Source organism: Mirounga leonina, unplaced genomic scaffold, assembly GCF_011800145.1.
Source record: "Mirounga leonina isolate KUSES-001 unplaced genomic scaffold, KU_Mleo_1.0 Mir_125, whole genome shotgun sequence".
Classification (NCBI taxonomy): Eukaryota; Metazoa; Chordata; class Mammalia; order Carnivora; family Phocidae; genus Mirounga; species Mirounga leonina.
This window is the reverse complement of record NW_023270305.1, coordinates 67,773,370-67,797,266: the sequence shown is the minus strand read 5'-3', so window position 1 is coordinate 67,797,266 and position 23,897 is coordinate 67,773,370. Positions and strand designations below refer to the sequence as shown.

The window sequence follows — 23,897 nt, the reverse complement described above, 5'->3', positions numbered from 1 at the left end:
CTCTTCCTAAGAGATTTTGCCATTTTTGCCAGTATTTTTCTTGCTTGGGGAAGTTTTGTTTAGCTAAAAGTAATGGTCAAATTAAATAGTTGTATATGGCAAAGATGCATCTAAGGAGCTCTGACTGTAGCACCCATTCATAAAATGAGAATACCTTTTAAATGGAATATATATATATATATTTAAAGATTTTATTTATTTATTTGACAGAGAGAAACGCAGTGAGAGAGGGAACACAGCAGGGGGAGTGGGAGAGGGAGAAGCAGACTTCCCGCTGAGCAGGGAGCCTGACGCGGGGCTCGATGTGGGGCTCGATCCCAGGACCCTGAGATCATGACCTGAGCCAAAGGCAGACGCTTAACGACTGAGCCACCCAGGTGCCCCTAAATGGAATATATTTTTAAGGGGATAAGAGTACTCCCAAATCAGGGGCACCTGGCTGGCTCAGCAGCAACTTTTATGCCTTTTAGACAACAGCAACTTTTGACCTTTCAGACAGCAGCAAGCAACTTTTATACCGTTTAGACAAAAAAACAATACATTTGTGAAGAATTGACAAGACAAAGGGGTTTGGGCTTGGGGTAGTAAATTAGTGAAGAAGTAACAAGGTTTGTTTATATAGCCTTCTCAGCCCTAAATTTCCTATCTCTGGTGATAAGGATGCCTTCTTCCTTCCTGGTACAGGAGGGGGATTTATTTCCAGTTTTCAGGGGAACAAAAGAGGGTCAGAGTGTTCTTACACCAGCTGTTTCTTAGGTAACTTAAATTCAGAATAATCAGTATGCCGAAGTGGCATATTTTGGAGTGGCACAGTCTGCTCCCCTACAGGTCTGTCATCTGTTACTCTGTCCCTGAAGAACTACCATTTTGAACTTGGTCTCTGCCCTTCTTTCTCTGCTTCCACAGCTATAGAATGTCCTGTGTGGAACTGGCTGAGCCATCTTAAGAATGATCCTTGGTATTTATTGTCCAGCCCTCTGTCCTCCTCTGGCTATTTTTCATGGTAGTATTTCTGATGGAGACCTTTGTCCTTGACTTCTTGGTCTGCCATTCCTGCAGAAAACCCACTATATTATGTTAAAAAATATAAATCGTAAGATAACTTAAAATTATCATTTGGATAATGGAATGCAGGATTTTTCTCCTACTTTTAAAATCTACTTTTATTTTTATAGTTTTCAGACATTTATGTGGTATTTCGGTAGGACACTTTGGCATCTGAGTTGAATTTACATTTCTCCGGTGAACCCACAGATGACACCTTATATTCATGTTTAAAAAAACAAAACCAAACTAACCTTAACACCCTCCTTCCAGAAACCCTCATTAGTCAAGTATTTTGAACTTTAAGTGGATTCATCATGATATTTCAGAGGTGTTTTTAACAGTTTAACATTTTTCATCTTAATTATCATTGTTAATTTCTCAAATGCATTTGCATATTTTTCTTCTTTGCCCCCTACAATCTAAAACGTTACAAAAATTACATTCTTACCCATTTGGAGTATATGGAGTATATGGAATGGAAGTCTTAATATACAATGCCCAGTACTTTATTTTCTTTCTTTCTTATCATTAACATCTCACACATTCCTTCATATGCCTAGATGTGTTTTGCAAAAGATCCAAGCAGAGCCCGTGTATCTTACATATTAAAATTAAAGCATCACTCAACCCCAGGTCACATACCAGTATCTTTTATCTTGCTCTACTTTTTCCCATTGCCTTTATCTCCTTGTGTAGCGTACTGTATGATTTTTACATCTTTCTTATATTTGTGATCTCTCTTACCCACTAAAAGGTAATTTCTATGAGATTTTGGGTCCGTTTTATTCACTGATTCCCAGGGCCTGGCATTTGGCAACTATTCACTGAATGTTTGCTAAATGAATGAATCAATAAACCCTCACTGAACATACTCTCCTACCTATATCTTGATTCTCATAGTTTTTTATTTTTTGTGATTCCGTCATTTTGGGCCTTAAAACTTTTGTTTTCCTTTTCCTTTCCATTGTGTATGTGTTTGTTTTTCACCTAAGTTCAATTTTTTTTTCCAAAATGTGCTGTTATACCAGGTCATCCAATCTGATCTTTTCTCACTACTCACCTTTACTTTATATTCCTACTTCATTTAAAATATGAAAAAATGAGGGCTGCAAACTTTCTGATTCTATACTCACATGAAATACTTCACATATTGTTCTAGTAAACATGTGCATTACTTTATATGATAGCAAAATTCTGAGAATCTCTTTTTTTTTTAGCATGTGATGCTCTTTTTTTATCTCAGAATTTTTTTTTATTATTATGTTATGTTAATCACCATACATTATGTACCTCAAAGGTAAACACCACTTGGCAAAATAGTCTCCAGACTTTATAATTGTTAATACATTAGTCTTCAGACTTTATAATTGTTACATTGTTAAAACATGCTGTTCATATTTTGTTTTTATGATGATACCTTTTAGGAATCTATTTAATGTTAAAGTAAAATGCTAAATTTAATACTATGATAAATTAATTACATACCTAATATTAATTTTCTAACCTCTGAATTTAGGTACAAGTTATGGAAGAGAAATTAAAAGCAGCTAATATTCAAACCAGTGAATCAGAGACAAGGCTGTATAAAAAGTGTCAAGATCTAGAGACCCTAATACAAGAAAAAGATGACATCATTCAAAACTTGGAACTGCAGCTTGAAGAACAGGTTTGGAAGAATTTTATCATCACAGTCTAAAGACATGCATTTATTTATGCATAATCACAAAGGTTAAAGAGAGGGAGCCTACACTTCTAAATGTGGGTCAGAAATCTCACTTATTTGGTCAACTCATGGAGTCTAATCACATTTATTGGTGAAAAGTACAAATAAAATGGCATTCTCTTTAAGTCTGGGTTATTCCAAGGCCATATCTAACATTTTTTGGAAGAGACTGTGCTCCTTAATGCTCAGACTTTTTAGGGTTTGAATTTAGTATTCAACTTGAAAACACTTGGTTATCAGCAAGCATTTCTGTCTGTAAAATGTTTGAAATAGATCTTTGCTTTAGATTTTTAGGGTGTTGGAAATATTTATGGAACATTGTGTTTTAAAGGTATGTTTGATGTGAATCCTTCTGTTTAAAAATGTGTACACTGTTTTTAAACCACTTCACCGAGATCGAGTATAGTTTTTAGTTTGTTTTAAAATTTTATTAGGAAAAAAATTGCATTAAGGTCATTTGCTTAAATCATCATTTAGCATCATTTAAATATGACCACTATGAAATTATTAAATATGCTAAGTTGTTTTTTATCTTCAGCATTTTTTTCCATTTCTCTGCGGATCAGTATTTCTGTAGGTCAGTGATTTCCAACTTTTTACCACCCCCCACAGCCCCCACCCACTGTGATTTATATGACAGTCACATTCTCATAGTTTTGTGAGCATAGCCAGATTTTAAGGTTGGTAAATGTGAGCTAGAGTTTTTTTTGTTTTGTTTTGTTTTTAAAAGATTTTATTTATTTATTTATTTGAGAGAGAGAGAACGAGAGAGAGCACATGAGAGGGGTTAGGGTCAGAAGGAGAAGCAGACTCCCTGCCGAGCAGGGAGCCCGATGTGGGACTCAATCCCCGGACTCCAGGATCATGACCTGAGCCGAAGGCAGTCGCTTAACCAACTGAGCCACCCAGGCGCCCCAAGCTAGAGTTTTTTATTTCATTTTTCTGGATCTTTAAAAACTTGCATGTAAAAATAAAATAAGATATATGAAAAATAGAAACTTGTGTTTAATCGGAAAACAAACCATGCTCCAGAAGAGATTCTGATTCTCCTCTCCCTGACCTGGTTGACCCCTCTTCTACTGTTATAAACCCTGCATCATTTCCAGAAATCATTTATTTTGTTGATAAATTCAGTTGGATTTCAGTATATGATCTTTCAGAGAAAGAGAATTAACAGTTAAAACTAGTAATATTGCATATGCCTTTGTGGTTTATTATTATATCTGCTGGACAATGGCTTTCATTTTTTACTCTATTTGATGATTTGAGGGTAGATATATTAACTTGGAAACAGGTTTTAAGTGGATTTGTCCTTTATATTTATGATGTAACATTTCCAGACCAGTGAGCCTATGTTTGAACTAAACACACTGCTAATGTTATTTCAGAAACAAATCAGGATACAAGAAGCTAAAATAATAGAAGAGAAAGCAGCTAAGATCAAAGAATGGGTAACACTTAAATTAAATGAGGTATTTATCGCTATATTTTGCCTTTTCTTTACCTTTTACTTCCTTTGAATAGATAAGTCATCAGAGTATCTGATCATTTTGAATGAAACAAAATTCTGATCAGTTGGTGGTGCTGCTGTCTTTTGGTAAACATGAGATAGGTAGCTTTCATTTTTATGTCCAATGTATTTCTAAAATTAAAAATATTGATAGACTCCTAGTAAACAGTATAAGTAGCCTCATTCTGGGTAGTTGATTTTAGTTCTAATTAGTTAATTTTAAATAATTATAGAACATATGTGTATATCATAAAATTAATGTGTTCCGTATCTTGAGAAGTACACATTGGTTTATATGGCAGATTAAATGCTGAAATAATTTGGTTTAAAATAATTTTACAGTGGAAAAGGCATGAAAATGCCTTGGGGTGAAAATATTTGAAACTCTCAGTCTGGCAAAAATAAATATCAAAGCCGTAATTATCTAGGTTGATAGTTACACTGATAAATTCATCTGATATTTGCTCATCATTTCTTTTGTATTTTGCCTACATGTAATTAGGTATTAACATTTTAAAATAATATAATTTACTAGTACATTTTAGAAATGTTATTCCTGTATAAAAGGATACCATTATGTCCTTTCAGTTGGAATTAGAAAATCAGAATCTTCGTTTGATCAACCAAAACCAAACAGAAGAGATAAGAACAATACAGTCAAAACTACAAGGTATGAGTATTTTGACTAAGATAGCTTAATTGGGCTTACTGGGCTATATGGAATTTTACTGTTGAACACTTAAAATATGCCTAGCACAACCAAGGAACTGAATTTTACGTTTTATTTAATTTAAATGGATTTTAATTTAAATAGCCACATGTCCATATTAGACAGCACAGCTAGACAATTGCAAATAACTCAAAGGGGGTAATACTAATTTCAATGTTTAATTTCAGGTATATTTGCTTTCAAAAATCAGTTATTTTCTATTTTCACTTGTACTGTGGTGATCAATAGTGAGTGAAATTCTTACAGCCTGAATATTTTCAGCAGAATTTTATAATATGAATAATAAACTCTGCATTTTCCAGTGCTTAGGCTTCTTTCTTTCTTTTCAGCATCAAAGCTTCAAGATGGGTGGTAGAGTTAGAGATAGAGATTTACTTAATATATTGTTCTGGTGAGCACCTCTCAAGTGCACATTGAGCCGAGGACAAGGTGAATCCGCAGGGTTATTAGATCCTGGCCTGCTAAAGTGGTTTTCAAACTTATTTAGCAACAGGACTCCTTTTAAACCAGTATTTTTTTCTGTAGACTCTCAAGAGATAAAACAGGTGGAAGCAGTGTTGGGTGAGGGGCCTAGAGTCCTGCAGACTCAGCTTTACCTGTGCCTCTTCTTAAACCCACTGTGACATTTCCACAAAGCCCTGGGGGTTCCCAGAATGCACTAGAAAAATGCTGGCACCGAAGCAAGTGCATGGACTTTGGAGTCAACCTTAATGGTGTATGACTTAATAACTGTTATGTTGCCAGATTTTTTTCTTTTACATCAGTAAAATGGTAATGGTAGTTGTGCCTTCCTGGTTTCATGGGAGTTTGTTGATTGTAAGACATATGAAAGCATTTTGTCTACTGCATGTTCATACTTACTGCCATCATGTTGTAAAGAAAAAAGCTCCTGTTTTCCTTTTCCCTCAATACTTCTGACACCAGATGTATGCAAGTTTTTTCCACACAAAGCAATTCTCCAATTCCCAGGGGATTCCGACTGGTTGTCCTTCAAATTTAACTCAATTCTGACATTATCTACTTGAAGTTAGCGTCAGATCTCACAGGTTACAGGCTTGATCCCACAAAACTACCCCCCGCACCACCACTTCATACACCACTTCAAACACAATTGTAAGTATCCGTTCTCAACCCTGCTTCTGGCCCACTGGCTATAAATCAGAGGTTCCCATGACCCGCCCTAGGTTTGATAATTTGCTAGAGCAGCTCACAGAACTCGGGCAGTTTACTTACTATACTTCTGGTTTATTACAAAGGATATAACTCAGGCACAGCCAAGATGGAAGAGATGCAGAGGGCAAGGTATGGAGAAGGGGCGCAGAGCTTCCATGCTCTCTCCAAGCACACCACCCTCCCAGCACCTCCCCACATTCACCGACCTGGAAGCCCATCCTTTTGGGTTTTTATGAAGACTTCATTATGTAGGCTTGACTGACTAAATCATTAGCCATTGGTGATTAAGTCAGTTTTGAACTCTCCCCTCCCCTGAGGTCAGAGGTAGGAGGGTGGAGGATGAGGCTGAAAGTTCCAGTCCTCTGATCACATGGTTGGTTCCCCTGGCAACCAGCCCCCATCCTGAGGCTGTCTAGGGGCTTTCCAAAAATCACCTCATCAACATAAAATCAGATGTGGTTGAAAGGGCTTGTTATGAAAACAAAAGATACTTTTATCGCTCTTACCACTTAGGAAATTCCAAGGGTTTTAGGAGCTGTGTGCCCGGAACCATGGATGAAGACCAACATATGTAGTTCTTATATCACATGCTTCCTCCAACTATATGATGGAAAATTGGTATCCACATAGTTGATCTAGAATTCCATATTTACATATGGAATCACTGACATAGATTGAATGTACTAAGCCCAGCTCTCAAAAGGCTGTTATTTTATTTGCTCTTCTTAACTTGCAATTCTAGTCTTCATTGGCAGTCTGTTAGGTCTTGTAGACTAAGTGGTACGAATCCTTGGAGCCTAGACTTGGACCAGAGAAGAATAGATACAAGTATGTAGATATAATATAGTACTTTAAAAATGTATATGCATATCTATGGTTATTAAAATACTGTGGATTAGTTCTGTGAGAGATAATCAACATGAAAATAATAAAAGATACACCTAAAGGAATACACTATATAAAGATATTTTTCTTAGGCTTTACTCAGTTATCAGCTGCTATTTAATTTACCCCTTTGGTGTTCTTCCAGAGTTAATTAAGAATTTAATTTGGGGGGGAAACTGTTCTTACTATCACTAGGATCTCTATGCTTTTAAAGATTTTATTTATTTATTTTAGAGAAAGAAATAGAGTGTGGTGGGGGGGCAAAGGGAGAGGGGAGAGAATCTTAAGTCTGCCTGATGTGGGACTCGATCCCAGGACTCAGATCATGACCTGAGCCAAAATAAGAGTTGGACACTTACCCGACTGCACCACCCAGGCACCCCTCTCCATGCTTTTAATCTTGCAAGCAGGGTTGTTACAACTCCTAGAGGATGGATTAAACCCATGATTAATCACTCCTTGAGCTATCTAAATTCTCTATCTAGAAACTGTCCCCTCCCCTTTTTTTTCTTCTAAAGAAGTGATGAAGGCCCTCCATATTGTGGACGTTGTAGATCAAGCCCCTTCATCTGCTCTTTTGGGAGAAGCAAATTGAAAACTAAGATAGCAAAAGTTATTACAGTGATCATGTGATATTTGCCCCAGTGATAATCTGAATTTCCTTTGGTTGTCTTGGCAACCAGGACCTCAGTCCCTCTTCCCTCACCATTAGTAGCATTACTGCCCATTCAAATTTTACCAGTTCTTGACTGCTATTTACCAGTACCACGATTTTTCAAGAAGCTATAACCCTCTCCTTGTCTATAATCTGTGTTTTATTTGTTTGTGGTTTTGTTTTTGTTTAAGAACTACTTTTAAAGGGATTAGATATTCTCTCTACAGTTAAAAAATATTTAGAACATTCAAAATATATAAACAGATTTAAACATTAGTATGTAATGCTAGACATTGAGGGGTCCATATTACTAGACATAAATAATTCAGGCTTTTTTCTGGCATAAAGAGTGATTTGTCCAGATTTTTACATGCTTTGGTTCTGTGTTTAATAAACTGTCATAAAAAATTCAGATCTTGATTTTGATTAATGATCTTGCAGAAGTTCAGGGGAAGAAGTCATCCACTGTTTCCACACCAAAGCTTTTGGAAGGCCAGCGCCTAAGTAGTTTGACCTTTGGGTGCTTTTTATCCCGAGCAAGGAGTCCTCCTCAAGTAGTAAAATCTGAGGAAATGAGCAAGATATCATCTAAAGAACCCGAGTTCATTGAGGAAAAAGACATAGAAGGTATTTATGGACTACAGGAATTTACTTTGACGGTTTTTAAAAAGGAAAAATAATTTACTAAGATTCATCCAAATATAGCTTAATTTTCCTTGTTTTTTTTCTTGACAAGTTGATGTTTTATGAAAATATTTTTAAAGAGCAATCCAGCCTTTAATTTGTATAGCTAGTTATCTTGTGTGTTTGGGGGAGTCTTTGACAAGGATGCATAGAAAGGACTGATTTTCCCCTCTTGATACTTTTTCCTGCGGTAGGTAGCAGTGATATTTAAAATTAAAAAGTTCACGGTTGTACCTACAAGGTACTTGTTTTAGCTGAGTTTCACATTAGAACTATGAACTTTCTATTATTTACTTAAAATATTTAAAAATTACCTGATAGCAAATATGAAGTTAAATATGGCGTAGCGAACTTATAAAGAAAAAGAACACCAGGGGACAATTTAGTAAGTGCTTTGATTTTCCCTTTCCCGTTTTGCTTCAAAGAGGAAAATATTTGCTTTGATTTTCCCTTTCCCGTTTTGCTTCAAAGAGGAAAATATTTGCATAGATGTTTAAGTCCTGGACCTGTGTGCAGATTTCCACCATTCTTTTATTCATAAAGCCCCTTTAAATTTTGCTCTGTTGTTCAGCTGCTGGCTTTGCCACATGTAGTGTGACTTTGCCCAGATATTTTAGAAAGGCTTGAATTGACATTGTCTCTGTTTTCAGCTCCCGCTTCCTTCCTCCAAAGGAGAAAAACTATAGCCCTAAAAGCTGTCTCTGTACTTGGTTATGAAATCCTGAAAACTGCATAATGTTTTTCCAATCAGAATTCTCCTTTGCTACTTGCTTTTATGCTGTTGCTTGCAATTTTTTTTTCTTTTTTGAGAAGTCATTTGGATTTCCCTTCCACTTTCTAATAGTCAGTTGAGTATAGCTTGGTACAGCCAAGGTTGCCCATCCCGAAGCTCTTGCTCACTTGCAAATTTAACAAATTGCCTGATACCAAATCATCGAGCTTATTTGTTCAGCCTCTAGTTCCTTGTTATGAAGGTTAAATATATGTTTTAAAAGTTCCTCTTGTACTCTTTATAAATTGTACAAATGTTTAGTTCGCTGTTTATGAAGCCAGTGGTTCATTCTATTAATTATATTCAAAACAAAAGTAAGCCTCATCGAAAGACATTGTTAAAGAGCATTATTCTTGTTATAAAACACACTTGGAGATATGAATAAGCCAAGTAGAGGCAGGAAAGCTTTTCTGTGTTTATGTTTCTTCGTGGCTTTGCATATTTCATGTATTGAAGCTTGGGAACAAAGGTTGTTTTTTTTTTTTTTTAGACTATAACTTTATATTTATTATGTTTAAATTTTCTTATGATAATTTTGAAATTTAGTTGAAAGAGGGCTGTCCTTTGCTTTGCTTTAAAATAGAATTAGTGGTGTCCTTTGATGGTTGCTTTCTTTGATAGAGTTGCCTTTTCCCCCCAACATGTTTCTTTGTAAAAAGCAGTTTAATTTTGATACTCTTCTATTGAAGTGCTAGGGCTCCTATTTTATCTTAAAGCTTACAGTTTTCAAAGTTGGGTTTAAACAAGACATACAACTAAAAAGGGATAATGTAAATTAACTTTAGTCATATGAAAATTCCAGTTTTTACAATGTAGTTTCATAAAGCTAAATGTACAGAAAGATTACATTATCAAAGGCAACGTGCCAATATGATGTATACTTTTCTAGAAATGGAAATTCCAGAAAAGTCGGGCGAGAACCAAATTCAAGAAAACAACCTGGGTCAGAGAACGTTGCATCAAACCCCTTGTGTCCTGGAACAGAATCGGAAAACAAGAACGAGCTTTGCAACAGATGGTGGTACATCCCAGAATTCTGGGGCTCCAGGGAGTGACTGGAGCTCTGATGAGGAGGACGGGAGCAAAGGAAGATCCAATTGCAGGTACACGTCCACTCTTTCCAGTCACACGTCAGAGGAAGGGGTCCAGTGTAGCAGAATGGGCAGCGAGGCGTACCTGACAGCATCTGATGACAGCAGTTCTATATTCGAAGAAGAGACTTTTGGCAGAAAGAGACCAGAACACAAGAAGCTGTATTCTTGGCAACAGGAGGCACAGTGGAAAGCTCAGAATTGTCCTCTCATAAAGGGAAATTCGGAATCAAGTAAAAACGAGCACGATAGTTCGTCAGATGAACTGAATAAAAAATTTCAGTCTCAGAGACTGGATTATTCATCGTCGTCGAGTGAGGCCAACACCCCCAGCCCTATTTTGACTCCAGCTTTGACTCCCAAGCATCCTAATTCGCTCCCTGGAAAAGGTACACAATTAGTGCCTTCATCAAACCTCCCGCCCCCAAAGTTAAGGATTCCTAATGTGTTCAGCATAAGTGTGGCACTAGCCAAAAGGCACTTAAGCCAGCCACAGTTAAGTTCCGATAGGATGTTTGGTACAAACAGAAATGCCATAAGCATGATACGCCCGCTCAGACCTCAGGAAACGGACCTTGATCTAGTTGATGACAACAGTACAGAAATTTTAGAGAATATGGACACCAGTTGTGATGACGGATTGTTTTCCTATGACTCCCTGGAATCCCCATGCTCCGAAGACCAGGAACCCTGTGACTCGGCCAAGAAGCCGGCATGTGGCAAACCGCCCACCCCGCCCCTGCACCGCTTTCCCTCTTGGGTAAATGAACACGTGCATGCTGGTTTTTAACTAACCCCCATTTTCCAGTTTTACTTTACTTCTTTTCCTGTGTCTTTTAGGATCCAGATTGTTCTGAAACATCTCAGCTTTCAGAATGCCGTTTTCCCTTCTCTTTTCCAACTAGCTGTGAGTCAGTTGAGAAATAAGGTGAAGACAGGTGGGAGATCAAAATATTACCTTTATTACTGAGAAAACTGATTTTAGAGAATTGGTGGGCAGATGAGCTTTCCGACACTGAACTTGGAATTCTCTAGATTTATAAACCCAGTCCCAGGTAGCGCTGGACCTCCAGAGGCTTCCTCAGGAGAGGCTTGCCCCTCCAAAGTAGCTTACGGCCAGAGAAAGAACAAATGGTGTCTCCTGAGCCATTACTTCTCAAGAGAAGGGAGAGAGACAGGTGCCTGCCCAGTTTCTCCTTCTAAGCCTGCCAGTCACGTTAAGCCGTTCCTTCTTCTTGGGAGGGAGAAATGAATGGTTGGAGAAGGATCTGGAATATTACTGGAGTTGCCTCCATATGGAAGGAAATATCAGGGGTGGGGAAAAAGGGTTTCTCTTACCTGTGTAATACTTTGGGCAAATTTGGAACCAGGACACTTAACTCTTATTGGTTATCAGTTTTTTAACTTAATCATTTACTTGATTGACTTTAAGAGAAATTTAATTTTACTCTTCATGAGCTTATAAATCCATTACTTTAACCAAAAGCATCTTCCTGTGTATCTAGAGTACATTGAAATTTCTTCCATTGAAAACACTGACCATTGGGCGCCTGGGTGGCTCAGTCGGTTAAGCGACTGCCTTCAGCTCAGGTCATGATCCTGGAGTCCCGGGATCGAGTCCCGCATCGGGCTCCCTGCTCGGCAGGGAGTCTGCTTCTCCCGCTGACCCTCCCCCCTCTCATGCTCTCTCTATCTCATTCTCTCTCAAATAAATGAATAAAATCTTTATTAAAAAAAAAAAAAGAAAACACTGACCATTAATACAATAGTTAACCCATCATTGTGTGATTCTTTCTAGGAATATCTATATCACTATATTTAAAAAGTTATTCTTATATTTGAAACAAACTGAAATTATCTGTCTTGTAGATTTAACTTTTCCTTCACATATTGACATAGTTTAACCTTTGGCCTCCAGAGAAGCATCAGGATTGCAGTATTTTTGGGGCTTGGGGGTCATATTTTGTGGTTATTATTTTTTTTATTTAGTGACCAGTGTGATTTTAAGCAAATTAAGGCAGCCATGTTTTCCTACTGTAAATTCGGACCTTGAGATGTATCTGCTCTTACTTACTTTCAAAAGAACATTTCTTTGCAGTGCCTACATGAAACCGTCTGCAGTTCATTATTAAATTATGGATAGCACAAAAAAGTAGACATTATTAGCATGTGAATCTCTGGAATTTCAATTATGTTATCCTTTAGGCAGTGAGGATTTGAAATTTTTGCTTCTTTTATTATGTTGAGATTTTCAGAGATTTAGGTTAGGCTTTTCATGTTCGCTTTATTTGGCAAACCATTTTCCTACTCTTTTGCCTTTCTCTCTTCAGTTTGTCTTCTGAAGCTATTCAATCCTGAAAAAGTAGTAGTGCTTTTCAAAAGCCTTCTAGCAGCCTGGCCAAGTTTGAGGTTTTATTTCGCTGTTTGTTAGGTATTTTCAGGTTTCAAGGAAAAGAGATGTATTCCAGTTACCTCAATTTATGAGAGTTTATTTTAAGGATTCTTAAGAGTTTATTTGAAGGCACAGACCATCCTCACTGAACTGGAATATCTTTCAAAATACCATAGTTACTGTAGTGGGAAAACGTGAGGATTCAGCAGCACCTCTAATAGTCATCAATTCCTTAGCAACAGGTGACACCCGATGCCCCGGACCAGTGGCTTAGCTTGACCTCTCCCATCTGCAGTGACTCTTCTTGTCTCACTACTGCCAACTCCTCTCCTCCACTCTGTCGTGCTTCCAGCTGCCTCTCATCTCCTGCTCACTGCCCTGTGTTTACACATCTTAATGTTCCGCTGACTCTGCTCTTCCTCTCTGTGTGCTTATCTCACAATCCTGTTCTCAGAGAAACCGCATCTGATTCATTCACTCAGCCATTCTCCAAACCAAAGCGTCTCAGACAGTTGGGATCTCCTGCCCGTTACCTAGCAGGCCACTGGCTGGCACAGTCCTGAAGAGGACTGCCTTAGTTGCCTGCTATGCCCTGGTCCAGGCGACCATGTCCAGGTTAGATGCAGTGCAGAATTCAGGACATGGTGATTATGCGTTAAGAACAGCCCGGAATCCCCTTCCTTACAGAGGGCAGGGCTAATAACCTTTCCAGTACCCATCTCAGAGATTTCTCTCAAAGAAGAGAAAGCCAAATAACAACCTGCTTTTGGAATAATATTATAAATTCCATTGCCATTCTCAAATTCATTTTTTATTTGGCCTCAGGTGTTCCTTCTATTTCATTGAAATGTACGTTGAAATAAGGAGAGGATAGCGCTTAATGCTACTCTATGATTTCTGACTTCCAGATTTTTCTCCTTTCTCTCACCATAGTCTAGAATAGTAGGATATTAAAGGTATTATTTATGTGTAGTCAGTGATTATGAATGGTTTCTAACCTCATGCTACAGCCATTCGAAGTTTTCTGGGGTTTTTTTCTTTACCCATGTTCTAGAATGGTAGAAGACTGTGGTGTTTATGTGCAGTGATCATGAATAAGTTTTCTTACTTTTTTCCTATCTCTTCAAAAGAACTTAAAATACCAAGCAAAAACTTGGGAACAAAGATAAATAATGGAATGACTAATGGATGGAAAAGGTCTGCTGTGCTGTTCGCATATTTGAGTTGGCGCTGTTGAGAGTTTTATAATAATGCCCCGCTCTGCTGTATATTAAATGAAGAACAAATGAAAAGCATGTGTATTGGAAGTAATCATGTCTTTGCTTTAAATATCCAGTTTAAATCTCTCTTTTACATCAGGAGAGCAGAATTTATGCTGTAGCCAAATCAGGCATGCGAATGTCTGAGGCCTTCAATATGGAGAATGTTAATAAAAGTAAGTGATTTTGCATGCTACAATGTAGATGGATGTTGGGGACATAATGCTAAAGGAAATAAGCCAGTCACGAACAAATAAATACTGTATGATTCCACTTCTATGAGGTATCTAAAGTGGTCACATTCACAGAAACAGAAAATGGAATGGTGGTGACTAGGGGCTGGGCGGAGGGGGGAGTGGGGGAGTCGTTGCTTAATGGGTTTAGAGTTTCAGATTTGCAAGATAAAAGAGTTCTGGAGACCCAATTCACAACAGTGTGCCTATAATTAACACTAACTGACCTGCACACTTACAAATGGTTTAGGTGGTAAATTTAATGTCATGTGTTTCTTATTACAATAAAACATGTTTAAAAAAATAAGTGATTTTGTATTCCCAGTTCACTAGCCAACAACTTTCTAAATGTCTGAAATCATTGGAATAGAATTATGTAAAACTTTCAGAAAATGATTTCTAAGGTTGCCAGTTTACATTTTAAAGTTGAAATTCATTGTTACCCAATATAGGGGCACATCCATCTATGTTCAACTCTTTTTGTTTTTACCTAAAATAGGAGAAAGCAAAGAAGCTGTGGAGTTTCAGCTGTTTAAAGCTGCAAAAATATCAGTCTCTATATCCTTTTTTCCATTTTAAAACACATTCCTTCTTTCTTTCTTCAAAAAAATTTTGAAGAAGCAAATGCATTCCTATTATAAAAAGTAAAACCAAACAACAGCAAACTGTCTGGAATAAAAAGAGAAATTTTCCTGTGGTTCCTTCTCTTAGCCTCCTCCGTATCCAACACTAATTCAAATCTTAGAGGCAACCATTGATGTTCTATTTCAGCGATCTTCTGTTCTTACCGTTTGGGAAATTAGATTCTAAGTTTTCAGCATGAGTTCACCTGATAAACTCTTAAGCATGTCAGTGTTTTAACACCATATCACTAATAGAGCTATGAAGAATTGGAGAATATCTTCATAGGGTAGTGCTCACTGAATCAGCAGGTGCTTGTGCTATTTCTGCCCAGCCTGAGCAGGAGAGAGATGCCTGCTGAAGAAATAAAAGCTTTGATCCTTACTCTCAAAGAGCTTACAGTCTGGTTGGGGAAGTAGCACATGTGAGGAAATAATGAGCCATGGAAGAGAGTGTATCATTCTTACAGCAGACGAGAGAACAGTCATGCATGTTAATCCAACTTCTCTTTAATTGGAAATTTTGCTAGCTCACGTCCATAAGAAATAGACCTAAGTGCTAGAGAGAAGGGTTTTTTTTGTTGTGTTTGTTTTTTAAATCACTTTGTTTTCTGTTTCAGATTCCGTTGCTCTGTTGTCCTATACCACATCAGGACTCTATACCTCTCTGATATACAAGAATATGACAACCCCTGTGTATACAACTTTGAAGGGGGTAAGTCATTACTGTTACTGCTAAGCATGTAGCTCTCTTCATGGTGGATTGAGAAAACTGTTTATTCAAGCTCCAGATTCCATTCTTGACATTTTACTCTGACTCTCCCTTTATAGGAAGTTGTAGACATTCACACTAATATATCATAAAAAGAGAAGAAATGGAAAGATCTAGAGAAGATATTTATGCTTCTCAGAGTATTAGAGGTCTGGGCCCATTTTTATTTTACCCCATGTGATTTTCCACCCCCTCCATGGTGGTTAATTGTTTAAAGAAAATATCACTATTAATGATGTAGGGAAGGCTCCTAATTTGGAAAGATTTTTCTGTCACTGCCAGGGTTCTCTTCCCTTGCTTGAAGTACTTAATTAAAGTAAGTATTGTCAAGTATTAACGGCCTTATGTTTTTCAGGAATCTTTAATATTTGACAAATGCCTTGCTAATGAGAATTTGGGATTTAACAAATGACTTTGAAAATGCCAAAGTATATTCTTGTATTCCTTTAAAAAAAATCGTATTCCATGACTTCTGGTAAAACATTTCATATCTAAAAAGAGAGGTGACTTTAGAGATGGACACATATAGGCTGTTGTGCTTTTCTTTAGAAGGCAACACAAATAAGCAGCAGCCCATTCCTGGATGACTCCTCTGGGTCAGAGGAAGAAGATGGTTCCAGATCCAGCTCACGGACGTCGGAGTCAGACACGCGCAGTCGGAGTGGCCCAGGCAGCCCTAGAGCCATGAAACGAGGTGAGGGAAAGTCTCAGGAGTACAAGACAACTCCACGTAATTCAGGATATTTAATAGGAATTTTATCTCCATAACAGGACTTTTTAAAACAAAGTACTCGCTTTGAACGAAGTGAAAAGAGAATTAGCCAGGACTAAGATGCTTATATTCTAGTCCTAGTTCTCTTCTTAATTCTTTTGTGATACCACCCAAGCCACATGATCTTTTTTGTTTTGTTTTGTTTAACCTTACCTTATCTATAAGAGAGAGATCACTTTATTACGGGAATAGAGTGAAATAATTGGCCAAAACAGAGTTTCTCTTTTATAGTTAGTGTGTGGCATTTTGGATAATTTATGGGATAGTCTTATTTCAGCTAAATTTGTTATGCTGCTAAGTGATGGAAAATACACCTAAAAACTTGGTGGTTAATCTGATATTAGAATGGAAACCAACAGGGGCGCCTGGGTGGCTCAGTTGGTTAAGCGACTGCCTTCGGCTCAGGTCATGATCCTGGAGTCCCGGGATCGAGTCCCGCAACGGGCTCCCTGCTCGGCGGGGAGTCTGCTTCTCCCTCTGACCCTCCTCCCTCTCATGCTCTCTGTCTCTCATTCTCTCTCTCTCAAATAAATAAATAAAATCTTTAAAAAAAAAAAAAAAAGAATGGAAACCAACAAAAGCTTTATTTTGGGCATGTCTATGAGTTTTAGTAGATTGTGAAGAAATTTTTGGCATAGGTAGAGGTGACAGAGAGACATAATCACACTAAATGGCACCTGTATTTTATGAAAGCCTTTAATGCAGTGTGCTCTGTTGGTTTTCAAACCATGTTCCATGGAACCCCTAGGTAATCCTCAACCCCTCAACTTCAGCTGGAACTGTTCAATTTTCATAGACTTAGTATTTTGGGCTTCCACCAGCCTCTTTACTCCTACCTTGGCCCCCAACAGCCAGGATCGGGTTACATTACACTTTTGCTCAAAACACTGCAGACTCATAATGGTTATGAGGTGTTACGTGACTCTTATGTCTTTGATCTCATCTCCTTTCTCCTTCCTTGCTCAGCTCTGGCTACACTGACCCTCTTGCTCTTCCTAGAACATGCCAGGCATGCTTTGATTTCAGGACCTTCACACTAATTGTTTCCTCTACCTGGTATTCTTCCCCCCACATGTCTATCAGGTTAACTCTGGCACATACTATAGTGCTTTGCTCAAACACTGCCTTCTCGGTGAGATCCACCCTGAGCACACCATTCAAATTGCAATTCCTTGCTCTTCTCCAACTACTAGCTCTTTTAATTCCCTCTAGTCTGTTCTACGTTATATTTTTTCCTAGCACTTACTGCCTATTTTTGTCTGTCTCCACTGACTAATATATGTTCTATGAAGGCAGAGATTTTTCTGTTTTGTTGTCTGCTCTATCCCTAGCACCCAGGGGAGTGCCCAGCACACTGGCCCTGGGGCTGGGCGCCTGAGATTTGCACTCCACCATTGCTCCTGCCTAGCTATTTGACTTTGGACAAATATTTTAATTTAATCACTGGACCTTAGTCTCCTTAGAGAATGAAGGCATTAATCAAGATGATCTCTGAGGTCCCTTATAAATCTAAATTCTGTTATTCTATGAAAAATAAAGGTATTATTATTGTCGTGACTTTTACTTGTGTTAGTCAAATAAACAAGAATAATGATATAGTGACATTGTCCTGACAAGTCCCTTAAATGTTAATAAACACTTTTAAAAATTGCCAGATACTGCAATGAATAATAATGTAAGTCCTTGATTTTATTATATTGAAAATCTCCAATTGTAGGGACCCTGCAAATGTGGCTTGCAACTTGTAAGTCATTTTCTAAAAAAAAGGCAAGTGAATTATCATGAAAATGTTCCCTTGAATTTTACTTTGTAGCTGCTGGCAAATGAAATAGTCTGTTTATATCTTTAAGTCTTATTGCTTCTCTTTTACAAAAAGATTTTTAAAATTTATAAACTGGTATATTCAACTTATATGAAAAATACTACTGAAATTATGAAGTTCTTTTTGATGTGGATTACTTTAAAAGTGATTACAAAAACTAAGTGGTTTAAAATGTCATTGTAGGGGTGCCTAGGTGGTTCAGCCAGTTAAACGTCTGCCTTCGGCTTGGGTCATGATCCCAGGGTCCTGGGATCGAGCGCCGCATCAGGCTCCCTGCTCGGTGGGGAGCCTACTTCTCCCTCTCCCGGGCCCCCTGCTTGTGCTCTCTCTCTCTCTGTCAAAATAAATAAATAAAATCTTAAAAAAAAATAGTGATTGTACAAATTTTGATAAATTAAAATCAAACATTTGTTTGCCTATACATATATATATCAATATGTAAATACACGTTTTTAATCCTTCATAAAAAATACATTAGTATCCTTGCATATATTTTATGTATATATAGTACAGTTTATGTAAAATTTGCTGTGCTTGTAATCATACCAACATATTTATATTCCTGTGACTTCCTTGGAGGTTTGCTGATAATCCATACCCTTTAGTTCTGTTTTCTGCTTTAAAAGTTCTTTCTGGTGAAAGGTATGAGAATAAATCTAGTCTAGGAAGGCTTATGATTTTGGAATAGCTGTATTCCTTAGGAGAACTCACAGCTGGCATTTGGACCACCTGATTATTAAATATTGACTTAATTTATTTCTTTATTCATCTAGGTGTGTCTCTCTCTTCAGTGGCATCTGAAAGTGATTATGCCATCCCCCCAGATGCTTACTCCACAGACACAGAGTACTCACAGCCAGAACAGAAGCTCCCTAAAACTTGCTCATCATCCAGTGATAACGGGAAAAATGTAAACACTGAATCAGGTTTAAAAAAAAAAAAGAAACAAAATATTAATGAATCTTGTTAGTTTGAGCCTCCAAAAGGAAACTTAAATTTTTAAAATTTCTTTTTAATTAGGAACCACTGGAAAAATCTGGCTATTTATTAAAAATGAGTGGTAAAGTCAAGACTTGGAAGAGGAGGTGGTTTGTTCTTAAAGGTGGTGAATTACTTTACTATAAATCTCCGGTAAGTGGGAAGCACTTGCTGTTTACAGCTGAATTCCTCAAACTATAAATCAAACTTCTGATTGATTTTCTTCCCTGTAATTCAATTAATTATACAAAGCATTTCTTACTATTACTGTTACAGGTAATCAATCACTTTACCTTTCGGTTTTCTTCCTTTCCTACAGAGTGATGTAATTAGAAAACCCCAGGGCCATATTGAACTTAGTGCATCCTGTGGTATTTTAAGAGGAGATAACAAACAAACAGTTCAGGTACTTTATATTAACTTTTTTTTTTCTTACTTTTTTGTATCATGCAAAACCCAATTCTTAATTACCCAAGCTAACAGAGAGGAAATTGGATGATTCGGTGTTTCTTTATTCATTTTGTGTTAAGTGCGATGCCTCAAAAACGTGTGAAACCCCAGGCCTTCTCAGTTAAAAATACAACATAAGCTAGGTTTGTGTTGAGTAACTGTCCACAGCACTTCCTTTGCCCTTTATCCCATACACTCATCTTTCCCTATACTTGGTCTCCCAGCTATTCTCAGCTTTCCAACCGTCTAGCTATTTTAGGGAAGGCTTATCTGAGAAATGAATTCCCAATATTATTAGTTTGATGTACTACTAAATTCAGGAGAGCTTGCATTTTGATATAGAATCAGAAAATGGCATTTCTTCTATGAACTTCAGCTGCTATAGCATCTAAGTGGGAAAAATATTGGTGAGGAGAAGGCTGTCCTACTTCACACCAAGTCATACCCGAGACATAGCTGCTGGCCATTAACCCACACAATAAGGCCAGTCTTGCTAGAAGCCTACTAAATAAAACACTCTTGAGAGAGTTTGGTAAATGTAATTTAAATTCAGATACTTTATTTCTGAAATGCCTTCAATAATTATTATTTTCATATCTTGCTCCTTTGGGGAGAGGAATAAGGCTCATTATCAGTGTTTTCTGGAGATAATACTGAGAATTGCCCAAAAATGTAGAAGGGAGAATGAGGGAAAGTTTTGTCTTGAAGCATGGCCAGTAAGAATCATCTATAAGTGGGGCCCCTGAGTGGCACAGTCAGTTAAGCGGCCAACTCTTGGTTTCGGCTCAGGTCATGATCTCAGGGTCCTGGGATTGAGCCCCATGTCGGGCTCCGAGCTCAGCGTGGAGTCAGCTTGAGATTCTCTTCTCCCTCTAACCCTCCCCCTCCATGTACTCTCTCTCTCTTCCTTTCTCTCTCTCCCTCTCTCTTTCTCTAAAATAAATAAATAAAATCTTAAAAAAAAGAATCATCTACAAGCTTCTGAAATATTTGGAAATTTTGAAATGTGGTTAATTTAAGACTAAATTGTGGGTTCATAATATCTGACCACAGATTGTAAGAATTTCTCCTCTTCTAAGTAAGGTCTTCTTATTTTATTTATAATTGATTTCTTCATTTCTATAACAAATAACTCCTCTTTATTTGCTAAAAATATAGTATTTTTATTTTTATTATATTTTTATATATTTTTATTATATTATATCACTTCAACAGCCAGGAGCCTGTAGCACATTTAAGGGAGAAAAAGAAAAGGTAATGAGTAACCAAGATAAAAAATCATGACTCAAAAGCGTAATACTCTGAAATTTCAAAGTAAACTAAAGTGAAAAAATTATTTCAACACCAAGTTAACTATTGTAATTCTCACAAAGTCGTTAAACTACTCTAAATTATTTATGGAGTCATTTTTTAGCACCTAGGATTCAAGGTATGGCATGTTTGTTTCTACGTTAATTAATGATGTTTTTAGGATAGACAGGGAAAAGTTAATAATCCTAAATCTTCAGAGTTTCCTTTCCTATCTCTTTCTCATCCCATTCTAGTTGACCACTGAAAAACACACATACTATCTGACTGCAGATTCTCCCAATATATTGGAAGAATGGATTAAAGTGTTACAGAATGTTCTCCGAGTACAAGCTGCCAACCCGCTTTTCCTGCAGCCTGAGGGCAAACCAACAGTGAAGGGATTGCTCACCAAGGTAGGACCTTTACGTGCATAGAAGTGTCCTAGGCAACTGGGGAGTTAGCCCCACTGATCATAAGTGGGTGTCAGAAAATATGTGTATTGAATATTTAAATTATCTTGGATAGGAAGGGTATTTTACTTAGGATACCAAATGTTCTTACCATCAAAAATTCCCTAACCAGAATTTTTAAAAGATAGTTGAAAAGCTTAGGAAAGTTGTTTAAAACATGTGAAAAACAAGCTTTTCCTAATCAGTAAGTAAAGGATAAAAATATCAATGGGGGAAAAGAACGAAGGACACAATGGGAAAGAAGTAGAGTTGGTAGACATAAAATATACAAATGATATTTTAAAAAATCTGCTCAAGGGGTGCCTGGGTGGCTCAGTTGATTTGGTGTCCAACTCCTGATTTCAGCTCAGGTCTTGATCTCAGGGTCCTGAGTTCAAGTCCCATGTTGGGCTCCACGATGGGCATGGGGACTACTTGAAAAAAATAATCTGGTCAAAGGGAGGATACTTTTTAAAATTATGAAATACAGTATTGACACAAATTAAGAAATCTGCTAGTGAGCATATTACTTTAGAGGCAATTTGGAAAAAGAAAAGAAGATGGCAATTTGGTAGTATCTTGATCAAAGTGTTAGTTCAGTGAATGTTTTCGAATGAAGAAATGAATAAATATTAAATGTTTAAAAACATTTATACAGACCTTTTCATCCAGCAATCTCAGTCCAAGAAATTTATACTTGGGAAATGGTCTTAGTTTGCAAAAGATTTAAGTGTAAGAATGTCCATCACAGCATGGTTTGTTTTTTTTTCCTATTTTTAAAAAATGAGGTATAATAACTAAAATGCAGATCATAGGGCACCTGGGTAGTTCAGTTGGTTAAGCATCTGACTTTTGATCTCAGCTCGTGTCTTGATCTCAGGGTCGTGAGTTCAAGCCCCACGTTGGGCTCCACACTGAGCATGGAGTCTACTTAAAAAAAATAGATAAAGAAAATTCATATCTTAAGTATAGAGTTTGGTGAGTTTTGACAAATATTTACTATCACTCTATCACAATATAGAACATTTCACTTGTCCCAGCAAGATTACTTGCCTGGCACAGTTTATAATGAAGAAAAATTGGCATCAACTTAAATGTAAAGTAGAGGATAGTTTAAACAAGTATGTATAATCAGATAATGCTTTACTATGTAGCCATTTAAATATTGTAAAAGAATACTTAGTGCTCTAGAAATATGATGTATTGTTAGTTGATAGAATAGACAGCAGTATTATATTATTAGCCCATTTTGTTATATATATAGAGAGAAAAATGTCTGAAAATGAAATATACCAAGATATATTGTAACTCTGATTTTATTCTTGCTTAATTCTGTTTTCTCACTTTTTTAGAATGAGGAAGAATTGGTTTATGCTGAGATAAATATTATTTTTCAATTTAAAAAATCCTATTGGTCACTTTAAGAAAATACAATAAAATATTTACACATAAAATATCACACACAAAAACAACCTCTAAATAATCACTCATCATTCATGTGCTTTGTTTATGTAAGAAGTTAAAAATTTAGATTTAGACAAGCTATGTCACCATGTAATTTATACTTAGCATTAATGTGGGAACATAGATGGGTGCTACTCAATAATATTTACAGATGGACCAGCTACACCAAAAGTAAGAGAAAAAACTCACCAATACATTCAACAAGGAATTGTGCTATGTTTTTTCCAAAATGTTACATTACCATGAAAATGTTTTTTCAGTTACCCGTGACTTAGAGACTCCCTGGTATTATGCAAATATATATTTTCCAGTGAACACAGTGCTACTTCAAATCATATTCTTACTATAATTCATAATAACTAGTTGTCCTCTGATTTCAAGGACCATGTGTATCAAACCCTTAGACTTTAATGTGATCCTATGGCTAAGGGTTTGTTACTTCTCCCACAGTCTGTTTGTTTGGTTGTTTTTACTTTATCCACATGGCATTGTCAGTTCCTGCACATTACATTTCTGCTATTCTCCGCCTCCCATCTCACAATTGCATTTTAAATGAAGATAAGTAGATGTGATTATCAGATGACTAAACCATTTGGGTTTGTAGACAGGATGCTTATTAGGTTTCCTTCCTACCATTTTTCATGTCCACCCCCATATTTTCACCCTCAGAGCCTTATAAGAGAAAAACTTCCCTCAGTTATTCTGAGTGACTTATTCTGAGCCCACATTCAGGCTACAATTTAAGATACTGTAGAACAGCACTTGAATACTTTGGAAGGGAGGAGATTTTTTCAGGTTGTCACATTGTTATTAAGTACAGAAATATGTAGGTAGATGTTAAGAACTTGACTAATTTGATTCTGGATAGTCACTCTCGCAACTTTTATTTTAATGCTTAGGAAGAACATTTTCTGTCTAAAAAGTCATTTATTTAAAAAACAAAAATTTATTGAGCAGTTACCACGAGCTGGGCAATGGGCTGAGGGACATCAAGATAAACAGGCCATTGCCCCATCCCTCAGAGAACCTCATCATATATTGGGAAAGAAAGGGAAATAGCATATTATAATGATATGTACCAAGTGCAATTATTAGATGCATGGTAAGGTCACAGAGAAATCTAATT

At 36.9% G+C, this 23,897-nt stretch overlaps 1 protein-coding gene across 3 annotated transcripts in view; it reads left to right on the top strand.

Moving 5' to 3' along the window:
• The window catches only part of PLEKHH2 (pleckstrin homology, MyTH4 and FERM domain containing H2), a 106,377-nt gene that overhangs the window by 33,895 nt on the left and 48,585 nt on the right, over nucleotides 1–23,897 (top strand). For all 3 annotated transcript variants that reach the window (XM_035001670.1, XM_035001672.1, XM_035001671.1), the window contains exons 4-15: nucleotides 2,564–2,713; nucleotides 4,159–4,242; nucleotides 4,869–4,950; nucleotides 8,165–8,350; nucleotides 10,069–11,030; nucleotides 14,022–14,097; nucleotides 15,395–15,489; nucleotides 16,096–16,240; nucleotides 18,914–19,050; nucleotides 19,161–19,271; nucleotides 19,438–19,524; nucleotides 21,113–21,271. In XM_035001670.1, coding sequence (XP_034857561.1) covers nucleotides 2,564–2,713; nucleotides 4,159–4,242; nucleotides 4,869–4,950; nucleotides 8,165–8,350; nucleotides 10,069–11,030; nucleotides 14,022–14,097; nucleotides 15,395–15,489; nucleotides 16,096–16,240; nucleotides 18,914–19,050; nucleotides 19,161–19,271; nucleotides 19,438–19,524; nucleotides 21,113–21,271 — 2,274 coding nt within the window. The remainder of the gene's footprint in view (nucleotides 1–2,563; nucleotides 2,714–4,158; nucleotides 4,243–4,868; nucleotides 4,951–8,164; nucleotides 8,351–10,068; nucleotides 11,031–14,021; nucleotides 14,098–15,394; nucleotides 15,490–16,095; nucleotides 16,241–18,913; nucleotides 19,051–19,160; nucleotides 19,272–19,437; nucleotides 19,525–21,112; nucleotides 21,272–23,897) is intronic.